The sequence below is a fragment of the Anser cygnoides genome, chromosome 1, assembly GCF_040182565.1.
Source record: "Anser cygnoides isolate HZ-2024a breed goose chromosome 1, Taihu_goose_T2T_genome, whole genome shotgun sequence".
Taxonomy (NCBI): domain Eukaryota; kingdom Metazoa; phylum Chordata; class Aves; order Anseriformes; family Anatidae; genus Anser; species Anser cygnoides.
The window spans coordinates 142,688,950-142,715,647 of record NC_089873.1 but is presented as its reverse complement, the minus strand read 5'-3'; the positions used below and the strand labels follow the sequence as shown (position 1 = coordinate 142,715,647).

The 26,698-nt window shown below is 42.6% G+C and overlaps 1 protein-coding gene across 1 annotated transcript in view; it reads left to right on the top strand.

Moving 5' to 3' along the window:
- The window catches only part of LONRF2 (LON peptidase N-terminal domain and ring finger 2), a 40,291-nt gene extending 15,331 nt beyond the window's left edge, over positions 1 to 24,960 (top strand). The window contains exons 2-12 of the mRNA XM_066984099.1: positions 257 to 375; positions 3,815 to 3,937; positions 4,680 to 4,841; positions 5,320 to 5,545; positions 7,570 to 7,666; positions 8,026 to 8,140; positions 8,805 to 8,926; positions 9,753 to 9,911; positions 12,807 to 12,969; positions 14,941 to 15,090; positions 15,449 to 24,960. Of these exons, the coding sequence (XP_066840200.1) occupies positions 257 to 375; positions 3,815 to 3,937; positions 4,680 to 4,841; positions 5,320 to 5,545; positions 7,570 to 7,666; positions 8,026 to 8,140; positions 8,805 to 8,926; positions 9,753 to 9,911; positions 12,807 to 12,969; positions 14,941 to 15,090; positions 15,449 to 15,607 (1,595 nt within the window). The 3' untranslated portion in view covers positions 15,608 to 24,960. The remainder of the gene's footprint in view (positions 1 to 256; positions 376 to 3,814; positions 3,938 to 4,679; positions 4,842 to 5,319; positions 5,546 to 7,569; positions 7,667 to 8,025; positions 8,141 to 8,804; positions 8,927 to 9,752; positions 9,912 to 12,806; positions 12,970 to 14,940; positions 15,091 to 15,448) is intronic.
- Positions 24,961 to 26,698: the final 1,738 nt, after the last annotated feature.

The window sequence follows — 26,698 nt, the reverse complement described above, 5'->3', positions numbered from 1 at the left end:
GGAAAGAGCAGGTGACATCCTATATGCGAATATGAAGTCTGTCCTGCTAGATAAAATGCAGAGTTTGCTCCAAGCTGAGAGGAATATATTTTAGGAAGGAAAGAAGGAATTACCTTTTTTCCATTCATTACAGGGGAGTATAAATGATTGTGCGGTTGTGCTTTTTAGGTTACCCCGGCTGAAATTAGGTTACTGCATTTAACACATGCTAGCACTCCTTTTAACCTTCTTGTAACCTTTTTTTTTTGTCTTGCAGCTCCTTGCAAGTGTTCACTGATAGCACAGCGAGCAGAACTCTGTACGTCAATGAAAAACTACCAGCAAGCTCTCCATGACGCGGACGTCCTCTGCCGAAACAAGCCCCACTGGCCTGCGGTACGGCGCTTGCATGCTGCAAAGAACAAGATGCTTGTTCTCAGGGCTTCTCTTTGTGGTGGGGATGGCACCGGTGAGGTCATCGCTGGAGGAGCATTGTGGCGTTGTCAGGGCTGGAAATGTACTGAAAGCCAAGTCCTTCACAGGACAAGTCTGTGGAAGGTCCTCAGCATGGGGTTTCTGTGATAGGCAGCCAGTGACATGAATTTGTCTGTACTGGTGCTCATTGATCTGTTCGAGCTTGTGCTGTGGCTTGGCAGCAGAATCAGGTTCACGAGTCACCAGTGGCAGGGGATCCCTGTTCCCTTCAGGATGGCGTGCCCTGGGCTTTGCAAACCTCCTGGCCACCGTGTTTTTCTGAGGAGTATCCCAGGCCCTATTTCAGGAATTCCTTGTCTTTTTTTCCTTCAGGACTAAGCGTTCATACATCTGATTCCTACCTTCATGTCATAGTGAACCTTGGTAGGGTGGGAGGTTTTTTTCATACTGAATGAGGTGCGACAAGGAGCGCTGGTTGCAGGCAGCGTGAAGCAAGTGTCAGAAGCGGTGTTACGGGAGGAATGGAGAGGCACGTGGTGCCTGTAGTTACCGCCTGTCGCCTGAGGGTAGCCTGGGTGTCCAACAGCTCGCCCCACCTAGGCTTACACCTCCAGTCCCTCACCCATTGCTAACAGAACTGCAGCACGGGTTTGACCAGATAAAGCCCCTGGGCTTGGAGGGAGTGTGGTGTGGGGACCTGGGGGAGGATTCGAGGTGGGCCTTGGTTTCTCCTTGGCCTTACAAAGACTGAGAAGGTATTGCACGAACCTCTTGGTGGCCAGCCTCAGCAGAGGGGCTGCAGCCAGCTCTGTTCAAGCTGTATGGGATATGGGGTGAGCTGAGAGGTGCTGTATGAAGCATCTAGCTTCTGACAAATTAGGTACTTGTCTTCCAAGGATATCTGTTTTGTCACCCGTTAAAACATTTTCTATTTGAAGGCAGATCATAATCTTCCCCCCACCTCCAATTTTGCTCTTTAAAATTTGACATTCTGTCTCAGATCACTTGTCGTCAAGTCAGGAATCCCATCTCGGGCAGTGCTGATTGAGTTTCTGTGCGGAGGGAGACGGATGAATTAAGCACATTCGAATGTTTTCTTGAGGAGTCTTGTCTGTTTGCCTTGAATCCATGGAAATTTGATGTGTGTCAGTCGTAGGCGGATAAAGATTTCGTTAATCGCATCTCTGAAGAATGCTAATCAAAAATGAAACTTGTCATCATGGCATACCAGCAGTATCACAGATACATTTTGCCTGCGTATGCATGTGTCAGAGTTTCCACAGAAGCTTTGGTGATCGAGAATTAACATTCTCAAGGAATTCTGCTTTGTTTTGTATCCTGTGACTTTTCATCCATCCAGCAGCAGAGATTAGCTCAAATGTGATTGTAGCAAAAATAAATAAATAAAAATCCACAATAAAACAGAAACCATTCTGAGAGCAGCTCCTGGGAGGTGAGCATTCACCACCAGAACCTTTTGGCTTATTGCTAACTCAAATTTAATGGCTCACTGAGTTCCTGAAGCTCTTGGGTCCATTGTAGTAAGTAGAGCAATAGACCAGTTAGTTTCTTTTCAGTTGCTGTGAAAGCCACGTCCTTGGACTCTCTGAGGGAGAAGTTTCCAGTTGTGCTTTGCAAGTGGCAGATAGAAACAGAAGCCCTTCCTGAGGCTGCTTGAGGTCCTGGCAAGATCTTACCCTACAAATCTGGTGCTTCCCATGACAATGTGAAAATAGGAGAGGGAAGGTGGCAGTGGTAGTCTCATAAGTGCAGAGGTCTGTTGATCCTCAGTGTAATTTCAGGTGTTGGATCTTTAGATATTTCTTCCATAGACAGCCCAGATTAGCCCTCACTTTGCAGCGTGGACAAGGAAATTGTTCTTGCAGCCCCGAAGGAAGACACCAAACAGCCTTGTAGCCTCTCCAGGGCAGTTGAGTAAACTTGTCTGCACTGTTGCAATTGTTAGGAGCTCCTTAGAAAGGTCTTACAGAGGCTGTGCAAGTCTCAAAATAAAAAGATCGGGGTCAGGCCTCTGCAGTACCTCTCTTACCATGTTCAGAAAAAAAATGCAGATCTGCAGATCATGCCTCCAGCATGCTAACTCTGTCCCAGTCTCCAGAAGCCAAAGGGCATTTCTTGGGAATCAGGTCAGGCTCCAAGTGCTCCTTTGACCCAGCCTCCTATTGGGAAATGTGCTTTCTGGTTGCTGGAATAAATAGGCTGCTGCTTTACTGTGTTTTGGGAAACTCAGTCCTCATCTGGAGAGGTTGCTGCATACTGAGACTGCTCGTTCAGTTCACCAAATGGCGTATGGTAACTAGCCTGTCCTACAGAGTGCCTGCTACTTTCTTTTACTACAAGCTTCGTTCTTATCTTCCTGACACTGGAAAGGTAAAGATTGTAAGGGGCCTCAGCTTGAAGGGCTGTACTGAAAGGGTGAAAGGAAGTGTACCTGCTGGGGAAGATTATATGATACTGGATCTTTTGGCATTAATGTGAAGAACAGAAAAATACATCTGCTTATCTGACCAGTCCAAGAGATACACCAGCCTAGAGGTAATTGTGTAAATCAGAGGTGGACTGGAGTTTGCAGAACATGCTTCTGTCTAGGAAGCAAGACACAAATGTTCACATACACGTTTAGTTTCTCTCTGTCTTTAAGGAAATAATTTCCTAAGTCAGATTTGAACTGCAAATTGATACGGACAGGGAAATTCAGAAGTGAGGCATTGCTCTCTCGCCAGTAACAAGCAAAGTAGGACTTGTCCCCAGGCTGACTATCATACCTCTTGGCCACAAGTGTGTCACTCTACGGCTTGAACAAGTAGGATGGACTAAAAGATTTCAGGTTAAGTGCTGGCAAATTGCCCAAAATTCATAATATTTTGGTGTTTTCCACCCAAATAAAACAGAACAATTCTTTTTCCCCTGGCAAGACACCCAGCAAGAAGTGAGTGTCCTACACCTGAAATCGTTTTGCTCTGTCCAGTGCCATTGCCAAGCCTGCACCATGCCACTGCTTTTCTCATGTAGCTTCATTACTGTTCGGAGTGCCCTGGTGTGTGGAAACCCTTCTCCACGGTTTGGGAACCCTGTAGGATATGTACTAGTCTCAGTCCCCGGGAAGACAGACGCGGCTCCTCAAACTGCATCAGGTCCTCTGCTGAGGAAAGGAGTGGTGTCTTTGCCTGGGGGTGACGCAGCAGTGGGTTCCTGGTGACACGTCGTTCAGCACAAGAGAATGGCTTTCCTTCAGTCACACAGATTGAAGAGATTGGTATCAAAATAGCATCTTGTTCTTCATCGTCAGAATGGAGTGAATGGCCAAGTGTGTGTGTTGGCGTCTTGCTGCCACCTTGGAAATGATCTCTGGATTTGTATGTTTTCTTTGTGTGAACAGGGTCATTATGTGAAAGCAAAAGCTCTTTCTGGATTGGAAAGGACTGAGGAAGCACTGAAGGAATTTCTCTATTGCGTTGCCTTAAATCCTGAATGGAGCTCAATGAAGAAAGAAGCCCAAAAGGTATCAAATGTGCTTGCTGGCTGCTTCTTGGCTATCACACTGCTCTGTGGAGGTGCCTACATCACAAGGATGGTGTATTTGTGGATTCTGTTGCAAATCTGTAGGTTGGGCCACTCTTCTTTATAGATGATGCTTGCAGTATGTCAGCAGGATTTGAGCACACCTGGATTTTGTAGGCTCAAAGCTCTTAATTTTAGTGCCCATCAGAAAACCTCTTCATGTGGAAAATGGCAGGGGGTTGAAAAGGGCAGCTCCTGTCCTGGTGGAAAAAAAAACATCTATGGTCCCTGTAGGAGTTTATATAACCCCCTCTAAAGGGGACACTGCTAATCGACCCTAGTCAGATTCTCTGTTACAGTTCATACAGGCAGCTTTTTCAAAAAAAGAAATGGGGATTCAGCAGGGTGGTTGGTGGGGACTAGTGAGAGGGGGACCGGGCTCTACATAGCATCAGCAGCAGGGCAGGGCACAACAGGCTGCCAACCTGGTTGCTCATGGGGAGCAGAGACCTTCGGGGAGGGAGGTGGACACGGAGTTCCTGGAGAGAAGAGGACCTTGGAATATGTCTGTGGTTGTGGTGGGGACTGATGCACGAGTTTCCTGTGGCCATCAGGGAATGCAGGATCTCCCACTTGTTACAAGCCTCTTGACATTCGGGAGCTCCAGAGCATGTTTATCTGTTTTTGCACAACAGAAATTGATTATCTTTATTGTTCTTCTTTTCTTCTCTCTAATTGACTAGATAATGTGTGAGATGTTTTTCCCAGCCTTTGAAAATGTGCATGATAGTCTAACAGCACCTTTCTCTAGTCGAACATCCCATACGAGATTGAAACCTGCATTTTTGAATAGCATAAACACACAATCAGCTGCTGAAGATAGCTCTATTGCTGGGTCCTCAAAGGTAAAGTAAAAAGTATTCAACCTATAAATACCAAAAGTAACATAAGGACCTGTCTGGTCTGTGTGACGTTGTCGTTGTCGGCACTCGTGTAGGCACTTATTTCATGGTAAGCCTGTTCTCTTTGGCTACTGTTGTACCTCTTGTTGGGACATAGTTCCTCAGAAAAATAAGAGAATGCAACACTTCCTTCAGAAAATAATGTGATGCCTTCCTGTGAAAATCAATTCTATTCTTTCCCCCTCTACGTCCTTTATGCGCTTGGGATTTTAATATGATAGGAACACAGTTTGTAGAGATGGGAGCCATAGAGAAGTGTCCTCATTTAATGCAACTTGAGAGTGGCCTTGTTTGATACAGACCTTTGTCCCTTTCTAAGCTCAGTATAGTGACATTAATCTCTTACTGATGTATGTAACTCAATAATCATAAAACTAAGCATGTCTCATGCTGTATATAACTGTTCTTAATTCTTTTTTAGGATACTGTGTTCAGGTTAACAAAAAACCCGTCCCAAGAATCTGATGTATTTAGAAGCACTGATTCTCCCGTTGCTCATCATGTACTGGATCGCTATTTTGAAGACAACAAGAAGTCTTTGGGAGCTATTCTCTCCAGTTTACCTGGGGCTGGCTTAAAAAGAAAGCTGTCCAGCGATATGAGGGATTTACAAAGCTTGGATGTCCCCAACAAGATCCCTAAAAAAGGTTTGTGCTGTGGCTTAGAAAGGGGGTTTCTTTTGTGTATGCTTAAAAATGATACTGTTTTTTCCTCTCCTTTTTTAGGTGTAAATGAAACATTTCCTATATGGATTGGAATAATTCTTTTTTTTCTAGTATGTCGCTTTCTGCTCTAACAACATTACTCAGCCATTCCTGTCTTTTTAGAACATGTAGAGTTTAAGATGTTAAAGGCACTGAAGTTCAAATGCTGTTTACATTATTCCAGAGCAGTTTCAATTCATTCAGTGAACAATGCATTTTTCTTTCTCAAAAAGGGCATTTCTAACATGTAATCCACTAACAGTTTAGTCTTTGTATTGCTGGCAGCGTTTCAGTTTTCTAGGTCTCAGAGGTATAGGTGCATTTCATTGTCTTTCTATAGGCAGGAAAGATACAGTAAGCCTAGAAATTAATCTTTAATTGGCATCAGAAAGAGTCACATGCAACTTTACATGAAATTTTCCGAGCAAACAAAGAAGCCCTTTGAAGGATAAGAAGCCCACCCAGTTTTCTGTCACTTGATAGCTGTGCTTACAGTTGGTATGCTTCTCAGGCTTCCAACAACGACCTCTGAAGTGTTTTTAGTACTCTGGGAAAAAAATGCTGAAGGAAATACATTGCACTGAGCAGTGAAATAATTGGTTTAAAGGGGCTTTCAAAATTCCACCGTATTAGCGTGCATTTTTTCCCTTAAAAGAAATAAAAAAAAAAAGTACCTCCTTGACCAATCTGCCTTGAAATATCACAAGTCTTCAAGTGCTGCTGTTTGCCTTCCACCTCTGCAAATTACCAATTTATGGCCAGTTTCTGATCGTGGTGTTGTGAAGGGAAAAATACTGTACTTTTCTGTGAACTGCAGACTCAGTAAATAGATTGTGAAACCTGACACTCCTCTATCTTCATAGCAAAGGCCAGAGATCGCATTTTACCCATGGCCATTAATTTCTGGTCTGTGCTAGATCCTGATGCTGTGCTACTATTTGCAGAGCGACACAGGTTCTTGCTGTTACCAAAGGCTAACGTGGAAGATGTAGGTTAAAGATAACGCTGTTTTGCTTTGTAGGCCACACTAGTGCCCTCTCCCCTGTCCTGTCTGTGCTCGAGATAAACCAGATGCTGAGCATAAGTTATCCTTTAACAAAACATCCCAGTGTTTTAACTTAACATAAAAAGCTGAGCATTTTTTTTTCCACAGTCAAGAGTTTGGTTAATAAAAAGGACACGGAGGTAGTATTTGCGGCTCTGTTGCAACTCTTGCTGAGCAACAAAGATGCGGATTCTAAAAGAAGTGGCAGAATCTGCTTGTATTACTGTCATCAGAAACTGAAGCCTAAGCTGATACCTCTTGAGCTTAAATACTGCTGTGGAGTTTGAGGCCTGTGTACTTCAGCTGTGTTAACTACAGTGATACACACCACCTTCACGCGAAATTCTGCCCATCCTTTTTCTTGAAGTGTTTTCTCTCTATCTGCCAGTGCTGCATTAGCTCAGGTAACTCCAGTAGTCCTTAAACTTGAAGCTGTCTGAAATGTGGGATTTCCCCAGCAGGGTAGTCCAGAAGAGTGTAAGCCTTTTTATACTGGTAAGAAAAATTACCCCTGCTGAGAAATCTATAATAAACACTGATGAAATAGTTTAACTGTGTGTAAACAAATTAAATTCTGGACTTAACATGCTTAAAAACATCTGGCCAGGCTGATGTGGGAGTGGTGGTGGCGGTGGGAAAGCAATAGCAGAATATTTTAAAAACTAGACTTCGAAAAAACAACCATTTTTGGAGAAGCAAATCATGGGTATTCAACTCTAAAATGCTTTCTCTGGCCATAGACATCATCCTCTGCTCTCCAAAAAATTTCCTGCCAGAAAGTCTAAAACCTAAATGGAAAATGTTTTCTTTTTGGAAGCTTTGTTTCAAATAAAGAGAGAAATTAGTTTATGGAAAAACAACTTAGCATTTGAAATTGCAGTAATACTGAAATATTCGCTGTAATTATCATCTTAACTTCTAGATGCAGAGGTTTTACCGGAAAACACTGTCATCGCTTCAGGCGAGATACCAACAACTCTTGTTGACGCGTCGGACTTCGAGTGTTCCCTCTGCATGAGGTACGGCTATGCTGACCTGTGATTAAGATCTGAAAGCCTTTCTATCTTCTGAAAAATGTTTTCATAGTGTCAGAAGGGAAACCAGCCAAAGAATACCTAAATCATTGCTTCATTCCTTTTTCCTTAAACTTGCATCTGATGAGTCTTTACAGACGCAATCTTCATTAGGCACCAACTTTGTTTACCGCTTCTAAAAATGAAAACCTTTTTTATGTCACCGGATAAAAATGTTACCTGTGATTTATTCAAAAGCAGGAAAGGATGAGATGGCGAGGTCTAGTCACTCGTTTCCACAGTTTCGGAATCTGTATTGTTTATGTTGGCAGCTTAGTTTTTTTGTTCCATGTTTTCGTGTGCAGGTTGTTCTATGAACCTGTTACCACTCCCTGTGGACACACCTTTTGCCTCAAATGCCTTGAGCGTTGCCTTGATCATAATCCACATTGCCCACTCTGCAAAGAAAAGCTGTCAGAAGTAAGTATGTCCTTGCCCCACTTAACGAAGCAAGTACAATACCATGTTCTTCAGAAAGTATGTATGTGGGGGTTTTCTGTGCTCTACTTACAGAAGAGTGCAGTAGTACCCACAGCATCAAGCTGTGCACGGACCTCATTTGCTCCAGAATATATTTCGTTGTTCCCGTTGGGGAAAAAAGTGGGATTTGCTGGTGCTTAAGGGAACAGAGACACCCTTCATCGTGTCAGTCTGGTGTCTGAGGACTCCCAGCTGTAGCCTTGTTCCTACCACCTCCCCAGTCTGTATCTCTGCTACCAGTTGAATACTCCTTGGTCAAAACTTGTGCTCCAGTAGACGTGTCTCTTAGTGTCTTGGGTAGCAGTAACCTGGCAGCTGTGGGTAAAACGAATATATGCATCTTCTGCAGAAGCAAGGAAGAACTGCTTTCTCTTGGTAGTGGTACAAATTCTGCCAAAAGAAGGGCACGGGGGTAAAATTAATGGGTGTTAGTGAGCAACGTACCCAAAAGTGGAAGTTTTGATGCCCAAAAGCTGGATATGTGGAGTAGCCAGTACAATCAAGAGCTAATGTGCTGTTTCCCCTTAGGGGTGAGTTGGGCGGAAGAGATGTTACCTGACTTCTCGTTATCAGACTTAAGAGTTGACTTTTTTTTTTTTTACAGTTTCTGGCAAGCAGAACTTACAAAAAGACCGTCCTTACAGAAGAACTGATAGTCCGTTACTTGCCAGAGGAATTATCTGAAAGGAAGAAACTTTATGAGGAAGAAATGAAGGAATTATCAAAGTAGGCTCTCTTTTTACTGCTGGTAGCTGTTATAAAAATGTATTTCTATCTAAACTGCTGAAGAAACTTTTTGATTGCTTATTATAGTGCACAAATTTAATGAATTTGTAAAAATGAACCTGCCACACTTCATATTTTTGACATGGTTGTTACAGATAAACAGAAACAATAGGCTTGTATGGTAGGGAGGCACAACGTTATTCTTAAAATAAAGATAATTGCTTTATTTCTCTGAATCATTATAATATCAGCTTTGCAAGTTATAATGGGGCTTGGCTGGCAGTAGAAGCCTAATTATAAATGTGTTATGCTTCAGGTCAGGAGAAGTTCAAAGATTCATTGCGATGTCAGTGATGTGCAGTGTCTTACCCTACAACTCAACTAAAAAGAAAAACAAAACATGCAATTAAACCTTAAAAAAATAATATGGGGATTAGCGGCCTTCAAACTTAAAGGGCTTTACCGAGCTTTGGAATTCTTCAGCACCTTGCTTTGAATGTGATTAGTTCTTAGATTCTATATTACTATACACGGTCATGGCCAAAAATCTTTAAATGTGTATTTGAGCTAATGCATCTATATGTGCACATCTGGGGAAACAGGCTATTATTTCCTGACTTCTCCTCTATAAAAGTAGACTAGATGGATTGTTCCCTTAATATATCAACAGAAAGTTTGTCTTGTGAACATGACAAACCACAACCAGATATGCATTTTCAGAGAATGAGTCTAAGGAAACCACTGGAACCAGTGTTGTATTAAGGCTTTATGCTGTATATAGCAGTGCCCAGGAGAAAATTGAACTTTTAAAACAATTATCTTACAGTTTGAATAAAGATGTTCCCATCTTCGTATGCACCATGGCCTTCCCTACCATCCCTTGCCCACTTCATGTCTTTGAACCTCGTTATCGCCTAATGATAAGAAGATGCATGGAGACTGGTACCAAACAGTTTGGCATGTGCTTAGCTGACGAATTGAAAGGGTAAGGAGATGAGCTAGAATGTCCTTTGTTGCAGTGTCGTGACGCTGATGGGGTACTGCAGCACAGTATGCTTGTCTCCCTGTAGTTCCTTCCAGTCCCGTACGAACCATTACAGACGTTGGTGGCTTTTTAGCTTAGCATATCAACCATTCTTTTGGACACGAAAATGTAATTTTTATTGCTCCCCTGTTGCATGGATAGCAAGAATACGACTCATCCTGCTACTACGGGCTCCAAAAATAGCACTGAATTGTGTATGTGTTTGGAAAGCTTTCTAGCCTGTCTGTTCTAGTGAAAGCTGAGTCTGGATGAGGTTGCTCCTCTGTCTGCTCAGCTAAAAACAAACAACAACAAGCAAATCCAAGCCTTGCACAGCTTTCCTGCATAGGCAGAATCATTTGAATGAGACAAAGTATACCCTTGGCTGAGGAGCCTTTTTTGCTGCTGAACATTGCATTTCATGTTTGTCTTTACTGCTGTGTTGCAATGTCTAAACTCTGCAGTGAGTGGGTTACGTTGTCTTTCTATATGATCCTACCTTTAAGTCTTTTTTGGGAATTCTGATACTGGTATGTTTCCAGCTCCTTATGTACAGGCTAAATACTAATCATTAGATAAAAGTCTAGATGAAAGCCTTCAGTTTTTAAGCCCTTTATAGTTAGTGGGTTTGGGGGGAGAAGAGGATAAGCTGCTACTCTCAGAAAAAAAGAGGTGGTCTTGAGAGATCTATCTTACAAGCTATGATAGGTAGTTGTTGACTTCAGGAGAGTAATGCAGAATTGCCAATGTGGGAAGCCTTAAGAACACATTAAGTGTCCTCAGGAGCAGCATTTTAGTAGTTGACGGAGGCAGGAGCAGAGGGAAGGGCAGTCATATCCAGGTTTGGCAGCCTTTCCTTGTCAAGTTGGTTGGCTTTTTTATCTTTTTTTTTTTTTTTCCTCCTGGATCAGAGCATGAAGGTGGCAGTAAGAACACAGGAGATGCTTCAGCTTTCAGCTGGCTCTGGCTGTGCTTCATGCCGTTCAGATCGTTCTCGATGGTGCACTCACAGTGGAGTTCAGGTTCCTACAACAGCTGACATGCCGTGGTCCCTCCCAGGCCTGTTATCAATCTTCTGGAAGCAAATACTTGTGAGGAAAAAAATGACCTTGCAACATCAGTGATGTCAGATTTTACTTGGAGTCAGGTCTAATACAGAGGGCCAAGGCATTACAATCCTAAAAACATGCAAACGTATTTATTCGGTAGTGCCACAAAAGGTATTTTAAAAGGCAACCAGTATGGTTGGATATGGTTAGTATACCCTGTCTGCTTTGAGCTATTGGAATAATTAAACACATTAAGCATGGTAACTTTCAGTTAAATCAAAAACACTGAAGCGCAGGAAGCCTTCATCTGTAGTCACCTGGCAGGCTGTTGTAGCTTCTTACACAAGTAAAGAAATTATTTTGTTTATTCAAAATTGCGAAATCAGATGGGAATAAAAAAGTAGAGAAACTTGTTTTGCCTCATCTGCTAAGACATGGGTATGGAAGGCTGAGATTCATGCCTCCCTTGAAAGACAGGGTGACAGGGCATGTTCAGTTCATTACCTTCCTCTATTGTTTTTTGTCCATTTTAAATTAGAACTGAGAGAAGAATTGTTTTTATATGCTAGCGCATTTTATATCCATCTGCAGGTGCTTTATTGTCTCTCTTTGATAAAAGTCACTTTCCATCCAAAAGTAACTTCTCAAAGAATGACAAAAAGAAAAATTAATCACTTCCAGATGAATTTTTAAACTCGATATGAATGAGATTAAAATCCTTAATTAAAAAAAAATTATGTAGCTGTTTAAATAGTGCTTAGGCTGATTTTGCTGTAATAAATTCACTTCTTGTTATCTCAGCGGTCGAGCACACAGGGCTTAGTGGTGTGCAGCTGTACTCCTGTTTGCATAGTGCAGTGGCCAGGAGAGAAGGGTTGTTCACAGCAGTCAGCTTTTTTCCTCCCCAAACTATGAATTCTAGTGGAGTAGAAGCAGGAGTCCTTTCTCGGCAGCGTCGCTTTTCTTCATTACTCCAGTGTCACAAATGGCCAAGCCCTGGTATAACAAGCATTTCCCTGATGAAGCATTTATTGGACCCCCTAGGGATTTGTTATCTTGAGATCAGGCTAGATACAGTGTGTTCTCCTGGTTAGCCGTAAGCTGAGGTACGAGGCTGCAAATGTTGGCAGATCAGCTATCACGGTGAAGAATTGCTGTGTGATCAGCTTCTTTATTGAACTAACTAAAGTACGGGCACAGAGTAGGTAAGACTGATACTTTAAGTGAAAGAAGCATGCAACAAATTTTTGAGGATGCAATTAAAATCTGTGCTGACTAAATCTAACAGATAGAACTGTGCTTTTATAAAGAGGGTGGGGTTTTTTGTTAACTTTAAGGATACAAGTGAAAGAAGAGTCTTGCTGTGTAGAAACCTTTTCCTTCTAAAGCCTGTAATCCTCTGCTTACACCTCAAAGTAGGGGGATTGCCCTCCCAGCCCTGCGTTTGTTTCTCAGTTTCTTGACTTCCTTATGGTATCTTTACCCATCTCGTTTTCTTCACAAAGCAGGTAAATTAGCCACTAGCTGCTGGCAACTCACAGCATGAAACATGCTTCGTTTAGTTTTCCTGTCCCTTCTCTACCTCCCCCAAATGCTTAGGCTCTGAAGGTGCTGCTGCTGCCCCGGACCTCTGAGGGAAGGCAGAAAGGGTGGGGGTTGTGTGGCTTATGTGCATAAGCAGAAATGTATTGTCACCTAGGCAAGGACCTCTTTCAAATAAAAAGTGGTGAATTAGGCCCAGTATTTGTCCTGATGTGTATAAACGCTTGTTGATGACTTCCACTTTTATGCCCTTCTGTCATTTCAGATTTGCAGATCATGGCTGTATATTAGAGATCAGGGACGTAAAGTTTTTTCCTGATGGGCGCTCAGTTGTTGATACAGTTGGTGTCCGTCGTTTTAGGGTCTTAAGCCATGGCCAGCGAGATGGATATAACACAGCAAACATCGAATATCTTGAAGATAAAAAGGTGATCTATGGTGCAAAGTTATTCATACCCATGTATTGCTGGATTCACTTAAATAGCCTTTTCTTGTTGCATTTCAAGTTAGCTGTGCATTATTTTAAAACCAATACCATTATAAATACTGCAGCTCTATTTTGACAACCATGGAACAAACTTAGCTTGTCTCTTACACACTTCCCTTTCTTCCTTTCTGTCCTTATAATTATCTCTGCTTGAAGTGTTGCATTGCCTTCGTGAATCTCTAAGTAGCTTCTGATACCCAGGTGTTGAGATCTGTCATGACGTGTAGGTGACATCAGAGTCATGTTTTAAAATTGATAGGGGCTCGTCACCCTTCTAAGAACACATGCCTCTGTTAGTAGAGAATTGGCTATTCTCTTCTTCCACTGAACACGGGATATCTGTTTCTAGCTTTGGCAGACTTTCTGTGACTTCCCAGCTCTGGTTTGCAGAATACCTCCTCAAGCCAAGTGTGGGAGACAGTTCTTAAAATGAGATCTTAGTGACATATGGTTATTGTGCCTGTACATACATCCGTCAAAGCTGGCTGAGAGCAGAGAATTGCAGGGAGGGGAGTAGTTTTTAAAAACAAGTCCTCTTACGACACCTCTATCAAGTGAGGTGCTTGTGATGGGTGTTGGCCAAAGTATGAATTTTTGGCCTTGCTTAATTATGGCTTCCTGGATCATCTTCAGAGCACATCTGTAAAACCTTGATATCACTTAACGTTGAGTTTAGTAGTGATCTTGTGCCTACTGATGAAATCAATTCTGGTCTGGAGGAGCTACGAAGCTCTTCAGCACGCTGTTGTAGTTGAAGTGCAGATCTGTAAAATCCTGGTAGGGCTCTTCCAGCTTGTACAGGATGCTGCAGTTGTTTGCCAGGGCAGGAGAGGCAGATCATGGAGGTGCCTCCCCCCACAAAAGTTCAAGGCATGTAATTTGTTCACACCGATGGCTCTGCTGTGTATAAATACCCAGAGAAGGGTGGTGGAACATAGGTGTAAAGGCATTGTTTTGTAGATGGTGCCAGAGACCCACCTCTTTATAATTAGTGAGATTTACCTTGTCTCACTTGAGAGGCTGATGTCTGAGTTCAGCACCCTGTGTTCCTGTTACATTTGTTGAGAAGTCTCAGTCCAAAGCTGCCTATTTATTTGCTCTGTTGTAGATACCTACCTTAAGATTAGCTTAATTGCCCTCTAGAACTGTTTCTCCTTGCCTGAGAAGGGCATCCACAGCAGCTAGCTCAGATGTGTGTCTGAGTAGCATAGATGAATCACACCATTAGTGATTACAGATCTAAAAGAAAAAAAAAAAGGCAGTGTTGTTTTTTTGCTTATGCTTTTTTTTCTTTTTACCTAATGGCTAATAGTCAGACCTATACAACTAAAGCACTCTTTGCCTCAACGAGGGTCTTTTTTTTTATGGCCATTCCTGTACTGGGAAATCATCTGCTTTCCCTGCTTCCTGCCTGCTCACGTCTGCCCTCCTCCACCTTCTCCTTAGCTGTTCTACAATGACCTTAACACTTCTAGAAAGCGTTGCAGATTTCTAAATGCTGTAGAATCCCTGTCCTTTTGCTTGCTGGCAGTAGAAATTCTTTCATTTTACCAGACAGTGTAACGATGTTCAGAGGCCCTTTTGTGACGGGGACTTGAGGTTGTGGGTTTGAGATGATTAATATGATGACCCAGGATTAGAGGGCAGATTGTTCTGTTGTGCCAGTGTTTAGCAGCGTTATTAACGAGGCAATAACTTCTCCAAGAAATGTCATTTCAGAACATGTAGGGGAGGGTAAAAAGACTTCACCATCACAGGTTTGAAATACGAGGTTTGAGTACAGTTTGCTTAGATAAGGACATTTGAACTGCTGTAGTCACTACATTATTGTGCTTCACTTGCTTCTGGGAAAGCGTATGAACTCCGTAGTATCAAATCTGTTTTGTTCCATCTCCCTTCTCTTAACAATAAGGTTGAAGGACCAGAATATGAAGAACTTGTCCGCCTTCATGATTCAGTTTATGATCAAGCTGTTGCCTGGTTTACTTCTCTTAAGGACAATATGAAAGCGCAAATTCTCAATCATTTTGGGTCCATGCCAGGAAAAGAACCAGAGCCGCAGGTAATAAATCCTTACGTATTCATTCTTATTCTATATATATAGTTTTTACACCAAGCTATTTTCTGACAGATTTTTGCTGTATTTTCATAAGTTCTAAACTCTTCTTATTTACCCAATTTTGTTCTCTTAGCATTAAGTATGAAAAACAATTATCATATATCAACGTAAGTTGATATCTTAAAAAGATCAACCTTAAAGGAGGAAATAGACAAGGAGAGCACCTGAAATTAAGTGCTTAGTTTCTGGTTTTTGTTTTATGATGACTTTCTGAACAAATAAGAGGTGGGAAGGAGGGTAGTGGCCTTTATCAGGCAGTGTTGCTGAATACATGATTGAATGTCTTTCCGTTCTTTTACAGAGCAACCCCAGTGGTCCTGCGTGGTACTGGTGGCTCTTGGCAGTGTTGCCTCTGGAAAACAGAGCTCAGCTGGCGATATTGGCTATGACTTCCCTTAAAGATCGTCTTATCGCCATCAGACGCGTATTGATATTTGTGACTCGCAAAAGACCCAGATAACATGGACTTCAGTTGTGAGTGGGCACTGAAAACATCTCATGACAGGTTGTTTGGGGGGGGACAAAAGGGGAGGGGTTGTTTTTTGTTTTTCAAAGATTCTTTCAAAAATGAACAGCCCTTTCTGACTGTGTCCGGCATCCATCAGTTGCATTGGTTTGTTATCCTGGGTATTCACCAAACCTTGCACTCTCTCCTGTTGTCCTGGTGAAATCTGAGCCTCTACAAAGCTGTGCTACAGTTAGAACGTAGATGATAGATGTGGATAATTGCTTCAAAGTGCTATGATAGAGTTAATATTTCTAGCCTGTAAGAGAGTTAAGTATTAGAGTAGCACCATTGGCCTGCGTGTGCTTTGGATTTCCACTTAGTAGGAAAAGGAAGCTCGACAGTGGATTGAAGCGGTGTTTCCTTGACTTTCCTGAAGGTAGTGAACAGAAGAGGAGCTGTGCTTCCTGGTGGAAGTATGCATGAGGACTATAACGAGCAGTATGCTCTGTTAGTGAACTGGTAGGCAGTCTGTCGTACACCCACATCTCTCTTTTTCATGAAATAGCAGTCTGTGAGGAAAAAAAAAACTAAGCCGTTTGTGGTCAAGGCATCTGAGGATGTTTATCTGAACGAATAATAGCTACTGAATAAGTATACTATTCAGTAGCCTTAGGTAATCCCTTGTGTTGTGATTTATGTGTTGTAGCGGATTTAGTATGTACAAATGCCTGGAAAGGTGTACTTTGGTTTATTTGGAAAAAAAAAAAATCAAAGTAATCCTAGCTGGTCTTATCACTAAATTCAAATCAAACCAGCTCCCTAAAGTATGATGAACGCTGCTGTGAAATAATGATTTCACTCCAAGTACTAGGAAGGCAGACTGCAGTTTTCTTCAAATGTGTTCTGCAAGTGGGACTGACGAGGATAAAACACATCTCCCATTTGCCTGCGGTGTCATGCCAACCTCATGTTACGTTGGAATGATCTCTGTTGAACGTGTTTCAAACCAAAAGTATTGTAGTTTAGTACCAGTTGCTGTATGTGATGGAAATCAGTACACAATAACACCGTGAAAGGAGGCGCAAACCGAACACTATAAAGGCAAGTCTCAATGCAAGCTCAAGTCAGGTGTTAACATTCATTTGTGTTCTTGATTTTTATATAGTGTTTTGTTAGTATCTTAATTTTCATAGCTATGGAATTGATCGCTTGTCAGTCAAATGATCAACGTTTGCTCAATTGCCAATGAAATAACTAACAGTGTTACCAATTCAATTGGCATAGTTTCCTATAAGTAGGATTGTTACTACCAACCGGAAAGAAGTTGACTTGAATCTCAATGTGCTGCAAGCGTAGCAAGACCAATTTAAAGACTTGTTCATGTGCAGAAGTCTGGTAAGATGAAATGGCTGTTTACCTAAATGGTCAAAGTGCCTGGTTTCTTTTTTAGTTCTTTTGTCCTTATTTGTCAATGAAGATGTATTTAAACTTTTTTTTTCAATTTGCACATGAGTTCTGAAAGAAGACTGCATTCAACTGCAGTAATTAAATAATTACCTGTTCTCTTTGGGTATTGTAGTTATAACCTGTGTGGTCTGGGAAACAAAAATACAGAGTTTTTTTCCTTTCAGCAAGTGGCTACCACAAATGGTTTCTGTAACATACCCTGAATGTACTGTAACTGCCTCTACCTTGAACACGCCTTTTCTATTTAAATAATTTGTAAGTATATTCTCTGAATTGTGAAGTGCATAACTTACAACCAATGATGTAATAACCTCTACAGTAGCCTTCTGCAAGTTCTGCTACCATCGCCAAAATACTAAAATTCAAGTTGAGTGCATTTCCTCCAGGATTTGAAGATGCTGAAGAGAAAGCATTGAAATATAAAGTAATTTTCAGAGAATTGCTCTGTGCATGAGGGAGGAAATGTCAGAATTCAGTAGGTCTTCAGCCCACTGTCAGTTCAGCTACCGAAGGGTGGTTTTACAAACTAATTCTCAGACCAGAAGATGGACTGTCTGATCTTGCAATCCTTTCTGTTCAACTTCCTGTTCTTCCCATCCCTTTCCATGCTGCGTATTTCTTCTAGATTCACTCATCTCGTTCCTTCCTGTGTGTGGCCTAGTTTTGAGTGTTAATAGTTTGGCTGCAAGGGACACTGATGGTATTTGTATATTGCTGGTCCCTGATCTTACATGTGCTTAATTTTGCTTTTAGGAGTGCGTTTAAGAAAAAAAAAAAAATCAAGGTGCTAGTTAGTGTCTTCTTGGCTTTGCCTCAGTAACTAATGTGAATATTCTTCTTTGCAAAAGTGATTTTTCAAGATACCTACTGTTGAGGTACTTCTGAGAAGAAACCCTACAGAACAAAAGAGGTTGTTTACTGCTGTTCTGTAATGTGTAAAGACTTTTTACATGAAAAGTGACATTACTGTGTTCATGAAGGCGTGCATAATTAATGAAGTGATAGATATCAATGAGAAAGCTGAACTGTAGAGGGATTTTTTTTTAGTCAAGGTTTAAAGCAGTTTTTGAGTATGTCAGTGGCTGATGTTTTGGATAACTGATACAACTTTGGAATTGTCTGTGTATGGATGCAAATAATCATATTAGCAGCCCAAAGCTGACATTTCTTCCAAAACATTGAATGCTGATCAAATAGCAAAGCTTTAAGAAAACAAGAAAATCACCACTACCCTGTGGTACTCGCTTTCTGAGGGAGAGTATCCATTTCTTTGTTACCAAATTATCTCTGCCATATAGTCTCTACAGCATCCAGTAGTACCTCACTGGACCAGCTAGCTATCTCGTTCCTCTCTTGGCAGGGGGGAGTGTCCGCGTTACGGCCGTTCCGCGCTTTGGTGTAACTTGTCACCAGGGTACATGTGGAAGCATGGAGCTGAGCTCCTGGAAGAGATAGACAGGATTTGTTGCCTTTCTAGCTCATTACACTTTTCTTGCTTGCTGTCCAAGCAAGGATGCTGGGGTATATGATGAGTCTTTTCACTGTGGTGAATGTGGCCCTTCTTTATACATCATAAAGAGGCCAACAACAAAAAAAAATCCCTCTACCTCTACACCTGTTGTTCACCTGTAAAGCTTCAAGCTACAAAATTATATATATTTTAACCTTTTTTTGTCTTTCAGAAGCATACTAATTGTTTGCCACTGAGGCCTTTTATCTACTGTATTTTAATATGTTCATTTGATAGTCATCGAGATCTCTTTGTACTTCTAACCTGTAGATCTTGTCATGTTTCTTACTGCTCCTTTTTCCTTGTTCTCCAGTCCACTTTTAAATTGATAAATAGAAAGCTGTACACTCTCTATTCCAATTACATTTTACACTAGTGGAACTGGTATTTTGGTAGCGCCTTAATTTTGCAGTTGTGAAATGATTGTATCAACTCTTATCTGGGGCTTCTGACCAGATTTAAATGAGTATGTTTAATGTAGATAAACTTGAAACCATTTTTTTACTGTTTTAAAGCTAGTTATGAAATGGAGTGTGTACATATGTATAAATATAAATTATTAATCTGCACCTTTTTGTATCTAGTAAATACCGGAGAAGTTCATGTTCTAACCACATTTGGCACTTCTTGTTGCATAAGCAAAGCCAAAACTTTTTTTAAAAATTGCGATGTTCATTTCATGTATATTTGCAATATTCATGGGAAATGTATTTAATTTATGTGATATTTGGAATAAAACAGATTGAATTTATAAGCATGTGAGTTTATGGAAGAACTTGATCACTTTGTGTTTCTGGAGGGAGAAACTTGGCAGGGGTGGCTACCCGTGTAAAAGTTTGTATTATAAATCTCATCTCATGCAGTTGCAAAAATGTGAGATGCCACAAACTGGATATGAAGTGCTTTCCATTTTCATAATGTGCCACTGACTCTCCAGCACCTCTGGCTTTTAGCTGCAAGAAAGACCGGAGGCATGTGGTGTGGAGATGAGGAAAGTGACACCAGTCCCTGTGGCTGCTGAAAAGGAGATGAACATTTCACAGCAGCACTGGGATGTGACAAAGAAGGGGAGAGGTCACAGGGCTGGCTTCTTGTTTTGTAGCTGCTCAGATAAGAAATGGGTTTTTAGCCCTAAATCATAGAACCATAGGATCATAGAACGGCTTGTGTTGGAAAGGACCTTAAAGATCATCTAGTTTCAACCCCCTTGCCATGGGCAGGGATGCCACCCACTACGTTTGTATGAAATGTACCATATCTGGTCCCATGGAATAAATGCTAAAAAGTATGGTTATAATTCAGGGCTCAAAACACTGTATTGACAAAATCCAGTGAAAGAAAATGGCTCTATGGTGCTGCAACGTTTAGATGAGGTTCCACCGCAGGTCAGTAGGTGCGGCTGGGTGTACCCCATGAAGGGCCCTGGCACATGGGCTAGGCTCCTTGGGCAGCAGCACCAGAGTGCACTTGTGAGAAAGCAAAGCAAGTTTCTGGAAAGCATGTCCCAACTTCTTGGTGCTAGCCAAGCAAAACCTGTCTGAGTTGACTTGTAGATATTAGTGTTTTTTTTCTTCGCAGATTGACTTCAGCCTTATTCGTGCTGCCTTTGTGCCTGTATTCACTAGATGGTCAAGCAAACGTCAGTCATTGGAACACTTACTTAAAATAAGTGGCAAGTGTGTGTTGGAGCACACATGTAAATGCTGCTTGAGCTGATTTGATAAACCAGGTAACAGCATTCCTCTTGTCACCAGAGGAAGGCAAAGGAAGGATGTAGGGAAAGATGACTGACCTAGCTTCCCTTCTGTTATCCAGATACTTGCAAACCTCAGCTTTGAGATCACTGGAAGTAAAATCACTGCATAAAGATTGTAAATCTTACTAAGATTTTTATTTCCTTCTGCATATCCTTAGCTAGACAATGTAAAAAGGTAGGTACAGTATCAAGCCCGTTTCCATGAGCCTTAGAGTGATGCCGTTCCTGGAGCATGTAAACCTAAGTGGTGTGTTACTCTGTTTGCAGTGTTTTCTGCTTCATCAAAGCAGGAACCCAAAATAACTAGGTTCTGTCCAGCAGCACTTAGATTTGGAAAGCTGAGTACTCGCTGGAAGCTGTTTACTACTCAGCCATGGAATTATAAAAATGAGTAATCTGGACCAAAAAAATCTAAGGTCCTGTGTCTGTGGGGGAAGAAAAAAAGAAATGCATGAATCCATGCCAGCACTTTCCTGAGTTCATTTCATGAATGTGTATAGTACACACAGCTGAAAGACAGACGTGTTTCTAATCACATTTACATTACATGGTAGGGATGTGTTGTTTCTAAATGGAGATGAGTATCACTTGCTGACAGCTTCTGTAGCTCTGTTCTGCCATACGTGGGCTTTGGCCTTACCTGCTACGTTTGGGAAATTGTGTCTACAGAAGAAATGTCCTCCTTTTTAAATGATGATTAAGCTTTTCTTCTAATACATATTTGCTTCTCTTTTGAGGCAAAATCCATGTTGGAGCCTGGCTCCTGAAAGGACCTGGATTTTGAAGAGAAGCTGGACCAGAAGGTGTTCCTGAGGGCTGGGCCAGTATACATAGACAAGACTTACTGGGCCATAGACTTACTGCAGATTAAGTCAAGGAAATGGTTCTGGTCCCCATTCCCCTCTCCAGTATATTCAGAGGGAGAGCCGAAACTTTTGCCCTGCACCTTTAATGATTAGCCAGCAGAAGGAAGTTACCAGTGTGCAGGCACAGTAAAGCAGCCTTCCAACAAATTCCTCTAAGGCATCCTGGTATTGAACACGGACCTGTCTCTGCAGAGATCCTCAGCAGAGTTACGGGTAGGCATGTCACTGCAGTCACCAGTTAGTCCCGGGAAAGTATGCCATAGTCTCAGCTGAGGCTGGATAGTTCAAGATAAGGGCAATTAAAAGAGGCAGGCAGCATGCTGGAAGCATTATGTCAAAAATTCTTTTCAAATTATACTCCTGGTTTCCATTCAGACTCGAGGATGGCATACTGCCAGTGCCCAAGAGCGTAACCTTTTTCTTAATCATAGCAGCAAAGGGAGACAACTCTGCGCAGCCCCTTCAGCCCAGCAACTCATTCACATCAACTGTGCATGAAATCCTCTCACCCTCGGTTCAACCCACGGAGCACGTAGGAGACCCACCACTCGTGACTGTCATGCTCTTTTCTGTGATTCCCATCCCCTGCTTGTCACTAGCCCTTGTTCTTCCTTACCTTTCTGTTTTTTCTTTTCAAGGGAGAGAAGATGTAAAAGGTAAGAAATAAACCAAGCACCCCAGAAAGTTTTGCTGGCTCAGCAGTTGCTGGGCTTTTGGTCCAAGCTGCACTCTGTAACAGAGAGCAGGTTCACTCAGCAGGACACCTCATAACCTGCCACAGCAGATCTGACAGAGAAAGAAAAACATTTTTAAAGAAGAAGCAGAGAGAAATACGTAATCTGGTGTCCTTCACTGTAAAAGGAAGGATAACTGGCTCTGAGCTCTGCCCTGCTCTGGAGCAAATACCTCACGTTTTATACCGGTGTGTGAGGCACCTCACAGCGTTGGCTGGCTGCCTTTGGCTAACCAAAGACAGTTTCTAGCTGATGGACTTGCTGTGCCTAAGTAGTCACGGTGTCAGAAAATGTCTAAATGCTCCCTGCCAGCTTTATTTCTTTAATCTGAAATCATTCTCCTTGGACGGGAGGACGCAAGGCCATACGTTGCCACCTAGCCAGCCCCCGTATGTTTTCCCCATTCCCTCTCTGGATGTTTTGCAGTGCTCAGGGAAGACCATGAGGCTGCATGGGGACTGAGCCTCCACCAGCATGTGGAGCATGTAGCAATGCTGGTTAAACCGGTGGGGATGTTCTTTGGTACGCAGAGCAGGTAACAAGGCTGCCAAAGTCAAGTTAGTTTCTGCAGCTCAGGTATGCCAGTGGAGACTGATATTCAAATAAAGCGATTAAAAGAAAATCAAAGTTATTTACCCAAAGGCAGAATTCACTGAGCAAGTGAGCCATGTCTTTTCATCCCGGACTGCTCCCCTCTCCTCTCAGTTCTTTGTTTCTTTGGTCTCTGCTGTGTCTGGAGGGCAGGAGAACACGTTGGGGAGCACCCTAACCTCAAGCTCCGTGTTTGTGGTGTGACCAGAACAACTCCAGGGGAATGGCAAATACTGAAGCATCCAGGCTGGGGTGCTTAAGGTGTGCCATCACCAGAGCTTAACTGTATTGTGGAGACATTTGTCCACACTGGAAGAAATGAAGTTACTTTGGAGTAAGTTTTTATGCTCTTTTACTCCCTGTTGTTATGGATCAGCTCTCTTTGTGCTCTGCTCCCACACCAGGTGTAACCACGAGGCTCAGAAATAAGGACATCCAGTCCCAGCATCAGAGCTGAGACTCTGTACATCTTCCATGAGAACTGGATGATATTCAGATGTCCTTTCTCAATGCTTACTAGTACCAGACGCTCGAAAAGTACAAGAAATGCTTGAATGGGAAAAATGAAAAGAATCTGGCAAGATATTTCTCCCCAGTTCCTCAATTAGAGGCTTATATATGTCCCAAAAAGCTTTTTCTTTCTCTTGGTGTATAGAATTTGAGGGAGGCTCTAATCTTTAACAAGTAATGCTGGACAGTCATGGCATTCATAAAAACTGTCCGTTCTCTCTTCAACCCTGCAACATTGTGACCTCTGTGCCATGGCATATCAGCAAATTCCTCAAATTAATTGTGCATGGAGGTCTTTTTACTTCTTTCTCTCTTTTCATTTTATTTTTGTCCAGTTTCAGCATTTCTATTATTTTTGGCATGTTTTCTCTTGCTAAAGAGGACCAAATCGATCACACTTTCCTAAAACAAATTGTAAAAAACCCTGTACCTCCCTCTCGTCACACATTTGGCTGTTTTGTTTGCTGTGTAGGTAGTTGCAAGACTGCATTCAGCAGCTTTGTGCCTAAATTTTGGGCTCCTTGTTTCGCAGAGGTGCCTCCTTACCAGATGGTGCTTTCAGGCAAGTAATTTTCCTGTTTACTTTGCAGCAATTGACTCTGCGTAAGTGTCAGCTTTGGCTAGACCTTCTCAAATATTGTCATTACACGTTAATACTGCAGTGCACAGGCTTCTTGATTTTATCTTTATGGGTAATAACAGGCAATTCTTTCTCAGGGATATGTACTAAAGAATGGGTAAGAGCTGGTGTTCTTCCAGTTACAAGACAGCCTAGGTGTACCTCTTTTATTAGCAGAGAAATCCACCCCCCTTTAGAGACCCAGCTGCTGATTCCGGCTTGCCTTTAGCTCAGTGCTTGGTTACTGCTGTGCTTAGGGCTGAAAAATCCGCTGGCACTGAGGAGTTAAATATTTCTGAGTTTGCACTTGAGTCATCTGTCCCTGCTTCGGGAGTCAGTTTGCTTGCAAGCACGTATGGGATTGGAGTCAGTCCTGGAACACGAGCGCACGGCTCACGTCTGACATGCACCCGCTCGGGCAAAGACCAGGGAACAGTTCCTGCACGTGCAAACATATCTAGAGGAGAAAGGGACGCAAAGGACTCAGGCAGGATTAGCTAAGGACATGTTGTTGCTTCGCAGCCATTCATTTTAGATGGGAGAAAGAATCCAGGGAAAGACATGAAGTTTTTGGCTGTGCCTCTACTCCTGAACTGTGTGTGAGATTGTTCCCTGGCACGGATCCTGCCTGGCACAGAGCAGCCTGTGTCCATAGTGTTAAACCCTCTTTCCCAGACAAAATGTGAGGCTGCACATAAACTGCCTGTTGGGAACATTCCCCGGGCTGTGCTAACTCCTGAGCTGCATCTGCAAAGCCTTCCTCAGCCCTCCCCAGTTTGCTTGTACAGAGCCTTGATTTGTTTTTTTTGTTTGTTTGTTTGTTTTTTGGTTTTGAGCCTTGATATTTGTTTTTAGGTAACAAGAAGTTTCATGATGAGGGATTAGGGCTGGGAGGGAGGCAGTTCAGCTCTGTCTGGCTTCAGATGTGGTGCTGGTGTAGGAAATCGTAGCATGCACCTCCTGGATGAGCACATATGCAAGGCTTCACCGTGTTCTGGCTTGATGTCTCTAACCAGAGTATAAGGTCTTGGTCCTCCAAGTGTGCAGGAAGGGGAAAAAGTGGAGGACTGGAGAAGTAGCAATGAATTTTGGCTGAAATCACAGGAAAATGTCCTGAGGTATGTATATGTTACATGAAGACAGGATATGAGCTCAGGCTTCTGCATACAGGGCTGATGATGACCCAAAAGCCATGCAGTACACTGCACCAAAAAGGAGCTGAAGAACACCAATCTGGACTGGAATAAAGGTCTGTCTGGCCCAGTGCCCTCCTTCTGGCAGCAGCCAAAAACAAAACAAAACAAAACAAAACCATCACTACCACCACCAAAAAACAAACAAACAGGGGGAACTGGGCAATACGAACACTTCATCTCCCATCCTGCAGCACTGAAGAGACTTCCTGAGCCAGATGCAACGTCTGTGTGTTTTGGAGCCCTCAACAGATCTCCATAAATTTGATGCTATCTTTTTTCAACCCATGGGAAGTTTCAGCATCCACAACCATGTTTGACAAGGATGTTCACAGGCTGGCTGATGGATGTATGATGGACTACTCATTCCGTTTTCTTTTGGACGAGGATAGAATCATTAATGTTGGAAAAGATGTCCAAAATCATCTGGTCCAACCATCCTTCTACCACCAATGTCACCCACTAAGCCATGTCCCTAAGCACCACGTCCAACCTTTTCTTAAACATCCCCAGGGACAGTGACTTGACCACTTCCCTGGGAGGTGCTCCTTGCTTCCTTCTGTGCTTCCCAGCCCTTGTGTTGCAGGTTTAAAGGTGAACTCTAGCACCTTGGTCTGTTAAGGGCCCAGGTAGAGGCATGCTGGAAAATAAAGGCAGATTTTTGGAAGAAGTCATGTGGAAGTGGCCTTACAGTTGGCTTTTTCCCTCTTCATATGCAGGAACTAAGAGGCACCAAAGGGAGGCAGGCATCAGGAGCTGAACAAAGAGAAACAAAGAGAAAGGATTCTTCCTCCCGGCCCACAGTCTTTCTCTTTTTTTTTTATTTTTTTATTTTTTGTTGTTCACAGACCTTCATTAGACCACAGAGTACAGGCTCAGTCATTCACTCCCTTAGATTCCTCCTGCAATTCCCCATAATTAGCCTTCATCCATATAAGCCTGAAGGACTTAGTACCACCAAGGAAAAAGAGACATCTCCATCACAGGCACACAAGGGCTGTGGCTGGCTTTCTGAGGTCCAAGTGAGCCATGCAGCCAGGCAACCTCAAAGGCGGCTGGATAGATGCCACTGTTTGCCTTAACTCCGTGTCTTCATCAAAATAAATGAGATATGGCAGAGGCTGTTTCTGCTGGCAGCAAAGTTTGTGTTATGTGATAGAAGCATATTTGTAGCCATTTTTTTTTCTATTCAACAGGCAATTTCACTGTTTCTTCTGCCCACAGCTTTAGAAAGCCAGACAGCTAGCAAAGCAGAACAGATGGTAGAGAGAAATCTGCCTGCAGCACCCTCACTAAGTAGAATATGTTTCTGCTATCTGTGAGGGAAGTATAGATGCACAAAACATAGATGCTAATCATACTAAAACCCCTTTAAGCCACCACTGGAAGGTGGAAGTTGAGAGGTCCCTTCTGAGCTCTAGGAGCATCACATGACAGCAGACTGTGGTAGGGTTGTCAGTTAGGCACTGCAGTAAAAGTTGCTGCCTGGTATTTAGGAGAGTCAGAGATACCTCCAAGTCTCACTCAGCCTGGACCTGTTCTGGCCAAGATCTGGGCTCAGATTGCCTGCTGGCTTCTTCTTCTGCCTGTCCTCTGGCTTCTGCCTTTCCATCACCAACTGCAAACTCCTGTTGGCATCTCTCTTCCACTGAAGCTACTGACCTTAGTCAAAGCACATCGGTGAAAGAGGTATTCACAAGAAAATGAAAAGAGAACAAATGCTAGGGACTTCCTGGCATGCTTTGATTTCAAAAAGTAGCACTGATGCTGCTGTGGGCTGGATGTGGTCCCAGCTGGATGGGAGGGCTGGTGGTAGAGACCTGGGGGTCCACACCATGCCAGCAGGAGTGTACTTCT